This window comes from Hakea prostrata, chromosome 6 (assembly GCF_041222555.1).
Source record: "Hakea prostrata isolate BN-2017 chromosome 6, UWA_Hpros_2, whole genome shotgun sequence".
In the NCBI taxonomy this organism is placed as follows: Eukaryota; Viridiplantae; Streptophyta; class Magnoliopsida; order Proteales; family Proteaceae; genus Hakea; species Hakea prostrata.
This window is the reverse complement of record NC_142605.1, coordinates 21,726,626-21,738,492: the sequence shown is the minus strand read 5'-3', so window position 1 is coordinate 21,738,492 and position 11,867 is coordinate 21,726,626. Positions and strand designations below refer to the sequence as shown.

The 11,867-nt window shown below is 32.9% G+C and overlaps 1 protein-coding gene across 4 annotated transcripts; it reads left to right on the top strand.

Moving 5' to 3' along the window:
• Positions 1 to 296: 296 nt before the first annotated feature.
• LOC149012593 (thiamine-phosphate synthase) lies at positions 297 to 7,048 on the top strand. 4 transcript variants are annotated; one of them, XM_089159662.1, is made up of 4 exons: positions 297 to 535; positions 3,555 to 3,654; positions 4,763 to 5,025; positions 5,944 to 7,048. In XM_089159662.1, exons 3-4 carry the CDS (start codon positions 4,858 to 4,860, stop codon positions 6,130 to 6,132), a joined length of 357 nt encoding a protein of 118 aa, XP_089015788.1. In that variant the 5' UTR covers positions 297 to 535; positions 3,555 to 3,654; positions 4,763 to 4,857; the 3' UTR covers positions 6,133 to 7,048. The 4 variants fall into 4 exon arrangements, with proteins under 4 accessions (XP_089015788.1, XP_089015790.1, XP_089015791.1 ...); XM_089159664.1 differs by having other exon boundaries at positions 3,555 to 4,007; XM_089159665.1 differs by lacking the exon at positions 3,555 to 3,654.
• Positions 7,049 to 11,867: the final 4,819 nt, after the last annotated feature.

The following is an 11,867-nucleotide window of genomic DNA, read 5'->3' as shown; positions in this document are numbered from 1 at the left end:
AAGATCTGATCAAAGCCCAATTCAGACAGCGACCTTGCTTGGGTCCTGCGCAATAAATGCGCAAGACCATCAAACCATTCACCTTGGGCGGTAGGATCAGAATTGGGTAGTAGTCGGTTAGGGTTTTTAGATTAACAACATCTCGTTTTTTGTTAGGTTTTCGGGTTCATTTGTGAATTTGATTATTACTGAGGTAGTCTTTTGTAAATTTCAAAATTTATTTTAACTGAACTGATGCAGTTACCATAGTACCCATTCTTTTCACCGTTGATTAAAATTTGACAGGTGCCGAGAAAATGCAACCTGCACGGAGGATGTCCGTGCAGCCGGACAACTTTGCCCTTGTTCTTTGAAACCGTTCTCTCTCTACTCTACTCCGAGCGACTGAAGGATCTCCCATCTCCTTCTCTTCCTCCTGTGGCTTAAACCCTACTTTCGGATTCAGGGTTCAAAGAGATCATCATCTCATGGGTTGGTTTCAGGCTTCAAGGAAATCATCTTGCGGCTGGGTTCTCGGCGGATTGGTTTGATACTTGTAAGTTACGTCTCAAGTTGTAGCATTTTCTACTCACTGCTCATAACTTTTTTTTTCCGATATATATTCTTAATTAGATCGAAAAACTGTTCCGCTCTAGAAGATTATGAATTTTACTTAGTGTCAGATTTTGCCTTTTTCATTTGGATCATTGGGTTGGACAGAGCAAGGTTTTATGGTTATTTTTGTAGAAAATCTGGATGTAGAATATCTATAAAATTTTGGAAGCATGCATCCCAACGTCAGTTATTTAGTCTTCATTAATCTGGGCAAATAAAACTTCCATGAACCAAACTAGAGTTTGCACATTTATTCTCTCTCCGTGAATCTATTTCATGGTATTCATAGCATGGTTTGAGATATCAGTGTCGGATTACCTGTATTTGGTGATCGAACACGTTATCGATAGCCACCAATCTGGATCCTTGGACAATACCATTGATGGAAAGGTATGCATAAGAGGTAAACATGTCGAGAAGCTGTTTTTGTAGAAAAAACTAAAGGCACTTCTGTATGATACAGGTGTTCTGTTACTCATCCATATCAGTGTATTGTTCATTTTAGGATGGCTGATACCTGATTCAGTCAGTGAGCTAAATTCATGATTTCACTGATGAACTTTTAAGGGCAATTATTTTTGCAAAGACATGACTTCAAGCATGTCAGGGGCTAGACCAATACTGATGGGATCACCATTAACCGGGTCACCAACACAGCATCAATCGTTGAACCGAGTAATTCAGATTTGTATTTTCACATAGAACTAAGAACATCCCTTCTGAATACTATATTGGAATTTGTATAGTACCTCAATCATACATCACTAGAATAAGGGCTGCTCTAATTGTTCTTAGCTTTTCTTCATAAATTCTGCACTCATCTGTACATGCTTTCTAGTTGTAATTTTAACTCCCCCCCCCCCCCCCCAAAAAAAAAAAAAAAAACTTCTTTCCTCTTGCTTCTTTAGATCTTAATTTCAAGTGTTTCTCCATTTCCTATCTCTTTCTCTCTCTCTCTCTCTCTCTCTCTCTCTCTCTCACATAGGAAAAGAAAAACAGATCAAGTGGATGTTCCATGGATTTATATACTGATTTACATATCATTCTGGTTGTTAAAATGGAAACTGTTCAATAAACTGTGTAAATACTTAAGAACATTCCAGTTGACGCATGCTAATTTTTGGCATCTTTGAAAATATGGTACGATAAGAAGATCTGTCATTCTTTCTGAATTAGATTCCAACGTATTTTCTTTTCTAGACTTTCTAAAGGTGTTTGACACTGTGCCAGTTATCTGGAATTTGTTTATGTAGCAATTTATATCAGTGATAACAAGATGGTGATGTTGTTGGTCCATTTCCTTTGATGTTCTTCTCTATGTACTTGGTGGTCTAGGCTCTCTAGGGCATTTCCAATTTAGCTGACCAATATAGAAAGAGACCTGTGTGTGGGTTTGTATTTTTAATCTAATTTGTGACTCTGTAGGTGGTTGATTTTCTACAGGTCTAGTTGGGTTCAGCTAACAGTATGGTTCTTTGGGGCTAGAGATTGTTGCTTCATATAGGATTGTGCTAAAGTTGGTTGTTTCCTTAACTGAAGAATGTACATCTAACTTAAATCTTCGTGTTTGTAACATTCTCCATTGTTATTCTCTATTGTTTCATTATTTCCTCAAAATTTTGTAATGGTGGGTGACTGGGTTTTAGCAACATTGTTGCAGTCATACTAGCATCATTGTTGTTGTCATATATGTGTGATCAAATGCATAAGGCTCTTCAATTTCTAGATTGTACTCACCAAACCATGGTTCAATTGCTCCTTGTTTCAGTTGGCATTTTTTATAGTCTAGAAAGATGGTATCACTCTATGTAAATCCAAACTCACTTTTTGTTGGGCATGAATCTCTCTGTTACATAGATTTGATTAAATCTTGTGTTTGCATGAAGAACTTTTTATTCTCTGTTGCTCTAGGTGATAACTGGCCAAGTATTATTTCTGTTCTCCAAGTACCATTTTCTGACACCTTGCCATCGAAATGAATTTTTCCTTAGCATTAGCCATTTCCTTTTGGTTACCCTGCAAATATGTAGGGTTAAATAGTTTTTTCTAGCATTCCAGGTAGATTTCAAGCATAGGAAATATGAATTGATTAGAAGTAGCTCCAAGAGATTTAACCTGTGAAATTATGTTTTTGTGTTTCTCATCCTGTGTTCTTATTTATTCATTACCCATGAAGATAAAATTTCTGGTATCATATTTATTTACTTTTTCTATAGAGATGCTTGTGATATTAAAGAAGAGGAATAATTGGAAACTTGATGCAAAAAGCACCATATCAGTCATTCTCAAAAAAATGGAAAAAGAATGGAGAGAAAAATCCTCTTATTGTTTGTCTACATTCGTCTTTTTACAACAATTGTACCTCTAACTTCTCACTGGTCTAATATTCAACTTTTTCTCTTAGCTATTTGTTGCTGGCATTGTTATTTTAGGGATTGAGCATGGTGGAGAAGGGTGAGGGGGATATCAGAAATTGGTGTTTGATGCCTGGTGCACTGAGTAGTTTTTGCACATTTATCTGTTTCGCTCTCTTAAATAGCAATTGGTGATCTATTCTATCTCTTGTTTCGGACTTGGTCTTTGAACTCAAGAGGCTTGGGTTATGATTTTGGAAAAAATTAACATCTAAAGGAAGCTACTTAGGGTTTTTTTGGTATCAATTCTCATTCTCAATTTTTTTTTTTTTTTTTTTTTAATGTGTTTGGTGTTCATTATGATCCTATTTTATTTAAAAGAATAGGAAAATTCCTAGAATCCATAATATACTTCGTAGTCTATTATGAATTCTGGATTAGAATTTCATTGTATTCAATTATGCGCAAATCACTTTAAAATACACAATCTTTTATAAAAAGTGAAAACCCTATCGTTCCCTCATTATTTCCTTCTTACACCGCCGCTCATGGCTTCTGTTGCTCCAGATTTTCTCAATCTTTTTTTATGGCTTCTCCTTTGTTCAGGATCTCTCCTTTATTATTGAGAAGGGTTGACATGGCTTCTCCTTTATTCATTCTCAATATGGACATGCAATTCTGTAAATGTGAACCTACAGTTCCAGATGTAAGTTTTTTTCCCTCTTTGTTTTGAAATATAGTTCTGGATTTCACCAATTATCAATTAGGACTAGTTTAAGAACTTGAATTAGATTTGATTCGTTTCAATCCTTTTAAGATGACTTTTGGATCAAAATTGTAAGGAAGTCTGTTTCTGGAGTTGCTATCTGTTTCACTTTCCGGATGATGAGTGACTCAACCAATGTGCTCTTACTTGGAAGAAGCGTAAGTGAGACAGTTGTTGCAGATGCACTACTGAGACAGGTTTCAGCTGCTAAAGGAAGAGTTATTACCATGCAGTTTGCATCCAGTAGTCTTTGGAAGTATGAAAGCTGCGGCTGATTTAACTGGTCGGAGCTGGTATATTCACAATGATTTACTGAAATTGAACAATATTTTTCGTCCATTTTTCCTTTTGTTTCTTCCTTGCTGTGGGTTGTTCAGCTTGAATGTTGTGAAAATACCAAATATGTGTCTGTCGAGTATGGATTAATTATTTGTCAATGCTTCATATTCAAAGGATCGATTGCAGATTTTGTCTGTGAAGCTCCCTCCCAATTTCTCTCGTGGAGAACCAAAATCTCCATTGCTTCAAGTTTTAGGAATTTGTCCCTATCCTTTCTATTTTTTCACCTCCCTGCACTCGAGATTGTGGCTTGTTCCTGTGGAGTTCTCATCAGAAAATGAATGTTGTGAAAGGATACATGATATTGAAAGTGAAAGGAAAGCCATGTTACTCGTGTGCTTGTCATCTGTTTGTCTAAAGTCTTGAGTGAATTCAGATTTTGAAAAAAATGAAAGTGCTTAACTTGAAGGTAAGCAATTGAAAATATTTTTCATTTGTCTTGACATAACAAACTTATTTTTCATTTCATAATCTATTTTGGACAAAGTTACCAAATCATTTTTCATTTTTCACTAAGAATGGATTCTTATATTCATTTATTTTAAATAAGCAAAATAGAGAATGATAATTGATACCAAAAAGAGCCTTAATATATAAAGTTAGTTCTAATTTCTATTATATCCAGTTATTTTGACAACTATTTTTTAAGCACCATAAATGAAGTGTCTTTCTTCCTCTACATAACATCCATATGTGATTCACCTTGTAGCTTGTTCAACATACAAGGAAGCGGAAATAGTCTTCTTATTAGTAGCAATTGTTGAAAGGCAAAGACGGGGAAGCGTGGGATTGTTATAAAGCAACATGTTTGCCACTGTAGTTCGATATTTTGCAAAGAAACCAAAGCCGGAGATGAAACCGATAGAGCTGAAGACTCCACTGGAGCAAACACAGACCATCACCCGGGTGATATTTGACATCTTGAAGGAGCATGGTCCTCTCACCATTTCTGATACTTGGGAACGTGTTAAGGTACGCTATATAGATGGACCTTTTATTCACTACTACACACATTTTCTGTTTTCCTGATTTTGATCTCTTTGGCTTTAACTCCAAATTATAGAGTAGATAATATTAAACTCTGTTATGGTTGTTGCTTTGGTGGTTTGCGACGTTTAGAGTTTCTAATGATTTGATATGTAATATTTAGTCAAAATGTGAAATACTGCTGGGCATATAGATTTTTCAATTAAGCTCCATGACGTTGTTATTTGCGTGTAACTCAAGTTGATTGTGGTCCATGGATGTTCCTTCTATTGTGTATGCACTTCATATTGTCAAATATGTTAAAATGAAATGGTTGTAGGTGTGAGAGATCTAAAATCTGTACTCCAAAATATAGGGATTCAGAACTTTTGAGGATGGCAATGAATAAATTCTGAAATCTCAATTTGTAAAATGTATAGTATAATAAATATTCTTGTAATATGCATAGGGCTAATTAGTAGAGTGGGTTCATTACCTCTTTCCCCTGTGCTTCCATAACTCCCTCTACTCCGTCTTTTTTCTTCTCCATGCCCCCCCCCCCCTTTTTTTCTCTCTTCTTTCAAGCTCCTCCTCTTGGGATTGCCATGCCAACATCAAACTTATGTTTGGCTCCTGTTCTGGTAGATCCTGTAAATTATGTTGCAATGCTTCTCCCATAATAGCATTCCATTCAAATTTGATGGTTTACAACCCTTCCACACCACCCATTCTCTTTTCCCAGTTCAGCAAAGTTAATGAAAGCTGCTGCGACTGCAAAATATTCTATAGGATGAACCCTGATGATTCATTAGGTAGGATGACAACTCTTGCCTAAAGAAATCATCTTACTGTAGTACTTGATCTTGCTTTTTTGGTTTTTATATTTTTCAATTTTGTTTTTACTCATTTCTTCTTAATCCTCAGGATGTTGGCTTGAGAGGATTGACAAGCAAACGGCACATGAAAATAGTGTTGAGATGGATGAGGGAAAGGCAGAAGCTTCGGCTAATTTGCAACCATGTGGGGCCTCATAAACAATTCCTCTATACAACCTGGTTCACGAAGTCCAATTTTAAGCCCTTAAAACCAAAAAGTGATTCCCAAGAGCCATAGCTGCCTGGGACCATAAATTGCTAATGGTGAATCTTGGTATCTTCGCATCTGTGGCCAATTGAATCCTCAATTTGACCCCAAAAAAAAGGGGGGATGGGATCCTCATGTTATGAAGCTTTGGATGCGTGGAGGCTGGTGGTTGCATGAGAACTCATTGACATTGGATTGGTGTGTTAATCCACTCTGGAATTATGCCATCTGACTTCATTCCTGTACATATAGATTATCTGTCTGGTTTTTTCCATCCTGATAATAGTGATACTTTGTGTTTAAAGCGTGTAAACAAAATTCATTCTTGTGGGTTGAACTATTCATATTTGTTTATTTACTATTGAGGTTATAACCCTAAGAAAGGCTAAATTGTGCATCCTCATCTGATACTTTTATGTCTCTCAATTTGTTTTTACAAGAAGTCGCACGGATGGGTGAATCGAAGGATCAGGAATTTCTATTGTGAATTTAACATTTAACAGGCTCTGTCTCACTCTCAGGTCCTCTGCACTTTTTCTAAGCATTACTGTTTATTTCTTAGCTTGATTGTTTTACTGTTTCTAGAACTGTAACCCATTAGAAGTTCAAGATTTGAGGTTTCATTCAATTTTTTTCAGATTTGAGCCTTCATGAGCTGGGTTACATAGATTTTGGGCCATGGAGCAGAAGATTTAGGAGGAGAGAATGGGGTAACCCTAAGTTAGCGGTTTGGGAAAGAGTTTGTCGATGGCATCTTTTTGTAAATTTAGAAGTTTAAAGCAAAATAAAAAATTTATGTACCAACACAAGTAAGGTGACCATTAGTTATAAGGTTGTTAAATATATAATAAAGGCAAATAGTATTTGAAAGTGCAAAACATGGCAAAAAATTAGAAATTTTATTTGGAGAGCATGTAATGAATGCCTAGCAACAATTGTTAACTTAAATTCCAAGAAGATTGAAGTGGATGCGTTATATGGTGAATGCAATTTGGAAGAGGAAATAACCTCCCATGTGCTATTACATTTTTCGTTTGTGAAGAGTGTATGGTTTGGTTCTCCCCTCTCTTTGAGAGTCTCGGATGATAAATATAAATCTCTACAAGAATGGATCACTATGTGGATAAAATTCAGCAAGTTGGGTAAGAAAGATGCAGAGATTATGAAGAGTCTTAATTCCTTTATTGCATGGTGGTTATGGAAAGCTAGAAATGATCGTACCATGGGAGAGAAGACCTGGAGACCACAAGAGGTAATCGAGAAGACGGTCTATACCAAGAAAGAATTTTGGGATAACCAGAAAATGGTCAAACCAATTTCAGCTTAGAGGGGTTGTGTGTGAAGAAAATAATTGGCTGCCTTGGGAACTTCCTCCAAATAGTCTTGTAAAAGTAAATACTGATGCACGCATTATGGGTTGAGAAAACAAAGAAGGGTGGTGCAAGCATTATTATTAGAGATGCAGAGGGTAAACCATTGGGTGCTTCATCGTTACCTGGGCATTATAATTCTGCTGAAGAAGGAGAAATTATTGCCTTTAGAGGAGAACTACTGGAGGCGCTGCATGTGGATATGAGTCGATTCTAATTGAATCGGACTGTAAGCAGATAATCAAGTATCTTGAGGGTGAGATACAACCACCAATGACATTGAAGCCCTTGATCCAAGATATCCACTATTTAATGGATAACTTTGTGCACTGTTTCCTGCTTATATTCTTAAGAGTTCTAATATAATTGCAGATCTCTTAGCCAAGAAGGCCCTTTTGGTTTCGGGCCCGAAAGAATGGTCAATTTCCACTAAATGGTTGGTGGAACTTTGTTCACCCCACTTCCCGCCGGCTTTGAATAAGATTGTTGTTTACCAAAAAATAATAATAATATTTCGAATTATATAATGTGAAGTGGTTAATACAAGCAATGCATGTGAATTAAGTGAATACAAAGAAATGTTTGAAATTGTAATGTTTATTAAAAATGCTAATCACGAGAAGTGTTTTAAAAGCACTTCATTTCTTTTTTATTTTTTCATGGTAATTTAGAACTACTTTGTTCATACATGATGCATGATTTTCTTTTCTTCTTCTTTTTTTGAAAAATTTCAGGGACACTCCAAGATAATTGGTAAAAAAACATAGATACCCCAAAACTATGTCAAATTAGCAAGCACCCCATTTATTCTTTAAAAACATCAATTAGTTAAAAGAAATGACAAATATACTCTTAGTTAGTTGTATTATTCTATGTCTCATACTATAAAGGAAAATTTCAAAACACCTCAAAATATATAGCAAAATTACATACACCAAAGTATATCAAATTGATAGAGATCCCCTAAAATGTCTTTTAAAATGGCACAATAGTATACTCCGTTAGTAAATCTCGTTAATTCATGGTTAACTAATTCATCATTTCTAAATTGCCCTTGATATTTTGTAACTTTACAATATTACTATTAACCTCATGCCTCTAATTTTTCTTTAGAGTATTATAATATTGTCCTTATTGGAATTTTAATCCTAATTCAATAGATACCAACTAATAGCATCTTCTTCCTCAAAAAAAAAAAAAAAAATCATCTCTCTCCCATCAAGAATGAGGAATTGAGGATACTCATCAAAAGCCTGACGTTTTCAACAATTTTGGGATTAGTATATATTTTGGGGTGTTTCTGTCAATTTCATATATTTTTGGGGTGTCTGTGATTTTTTTTATATATTCTAGGGTATTATTGAAAAATTTTCAAATATAAGATAACAAATTGAGGAAGAAGAAAGAAGATATAAGATGAAATTTATGATTCATTTTTTTAGGGCCAACATTGTAAAGCTACAAGAGATTAAGGGTAATATATGAATTATAAAATTATCTAACCATGACTTAATAAAATTTGCTAACCAGAGTGTACTATTGTGAAATATTAAGAGACATTTTGGGTGTCTCTACTAAGTTGATATATTTTTAGGGTATTTGTGCATTTTGCCAATTGTTTTAGGATGTTTTTGAATTTTTTCAGTCTTTTTTAAGAAATACATTTTGCATGATTGAGGATAATAAATAATCATCCAAAATCCTCATGGATGATCAGAATGTTCATGGCTATTGTCTCTAATTATTCTATATACTTAGTTATAATTTAATACAATGATTTTTAATTTTAATTTTGATTTTTTTGAAGAATAAGTTTGATATACTGGAGGCAATTGACAATACAACTAACATATTAAAAACAAATCTTTGGTAAATTTTTATTTCTAATTTCTTAACAAACAAATAAAATTACACTATTATTTTTAATGAGTTGAATTCATATGTTTCAATACACATATTAGGTGCTTATTAGAATGTTCTTTTTATTATGAACTACAATTTTGAATATTATAGTTAGCTGAATAAAGTTACAATTTTGCAATTGTAGAGTAAAGTTGGATAGACACTGTTGTGATATGGATTACTCTGTTAAGATGACCTTTTAATATTTTATTGATATTCCAATTTTGGTTAAAAATTAGATTTTTTTTTTCTTTTTTATCTTCCATGGTAGTTTGTAGTAACTTTTCTTATGCTTCTTTTGATACCAATTGAAAAAAATATTTTGGTATTACAAAAATTAGTTAACATAGGAGAAATTAGTATTGATTATTATTATATTGTAAAATAAAATTACAGTTTTGAGTTATTATTTATTATTTTATGAAATCAAATGATTACGTACCTTTAAAGAAATATAAATATATCTCTTGAGTTCATGCTTTTATATAGTATGATTTTAATGATTTTTTTCCCTAATTTAATGAGAGATTTTTTTATGAATAGGAGAAAGAAGCAAAAATGTTAAATAGGGAGAAGGCTCAATCGATATTGAAGGATAAAATAAAGATTGAAACAAGATCTTGTTCTGGAATCAAATAATCCTAAGAGTGGAAGGTAATTCTTCTTCCTCTTCTTTTTCTTTTATTTATTTATTTATTTATTATTATTATTTTTTTTTTTAATGAAAAATTATTGGGGTCATCTAAACAGTTTCTCATAAAAAAAGGGAGATGAAGAAGTTTATAGTTATGAATGTATTAGAATAGATGCACGAGACACTAAAGAGGAAATAATAAGTTTTTTTTTTTTTGGTAAAAGAGGAAATAAGAAGTTTAAAGAGTGAAAAAAGAGAGTGTAAAAGATTCATTGATATGAGAAATTATTAGAGTTAGATGTACAGTTTCTCAAAAAAAAAAAAAAAAAGAGAGGGAAAGGAAGAAGTTTATACTTTGGGAAGGTGAGTAGTTACATGAGAAATTAAAGAGAAAATGAAAATTTCTCCCTTGGTTTTCTTCAATCGCTTAAATACTTTGTGAATGTGAGTACGTACATGAGAAATTAAATCCGAAATGAGAATTTTAAGGAGGGAGAAGAGAGAGTGTAATAGATTCATTGGTTTTTTATGAGTGTTTAAATAAATCAATATATTTTATAAATTAAAAAAATTGTTAATATTTTAATTAATATATTTAATTGGTTTGGGAGTTGCTCCCATAAATAAGTTAAATGTAAGTCATTCTCTATGAGTTTATGTTTTTATAATAGTAATATGATAATATTCATCTAATGTCTCCTATTAATATGATTTTCATTTGATGTCTCCTATTAGGGATTTATTTTTTCTTTCTTCTTTTTCTTTTCGCACACTTGATTAACTTCAAAATTAAAAACTGTTTGTTTGAGACCAACAACATTCTAATTCTTTATCAACATTCCTTAAAAAATCAGTTGAGAAAGATCTAGAGATTCAAATTAGATTTCAAATCTAGAGATGAGAAAATCTTTAAAATGTAGATGAACATAATTGTGGATGAATCAGGATTCAGCCTAAACAACTATTTGACAAGTGATTTTTGTTGCAAATGCATAGCTTTTTGAAATTATGGCTTTCACTGGCTACAAATCGACATGAAAGTGTGGTTAGCTATGATGGAATGATTGAAACATAAGGATAGGGTAATTCATCCATTTGGTCATTTTGAAGATATTGATTATCATTCAATTAGTGCAAATCAAAATTAAAATGAACCTCTTAAATATTTGTTCTACTGTGCCTCATAGGATTAGCAATGTTATTTATACAAACATGCTGATCTTGTTAGCTATGAGGGATCAGAAAATATGATATAGGTAATTCATCCATTTGGTCATTTTGAAGATATTGATTACATCAATAGAAATGACAATCCATGCAAAAAATCATATATATATATATATATATATATATATATATATATATATATATATATATATATATATATATATATATATATATATATATATATATATATATTCATTTAATAGGATGGGTGTTCCTACATGGGGAGAAAAATTTTCATCTCACATAGTTAGATTCAAAACATTAGTCCAAACTATATTCAAAATCTTCTTTTTTTTAAAAAAAAAATTTGAAAATGTAGGAATTTACATACTCTCTCCCTCACTCATAATAGAATTTTGTTTTTGGATTCCGCATTTGTTATGAATCTGACCATGTGAGTGGGAAATTGAGAATCCAGATTCACCACGACACATGCATACGTAATTATATTATTTATCAACTATTCCAGGAAATTCCTGCAACTAAAATTCTTGTTCATGGTATCTGGTTTGCTAATTTGGGTTAGATGGATTGATTGGTTCTCCTGATAATACCAATTCACCTATAAAATATTCCTTAATTCTCTATAACTTGCTACAACTCGAATAAGAAAGCTTCTACTTTTCAGGTCT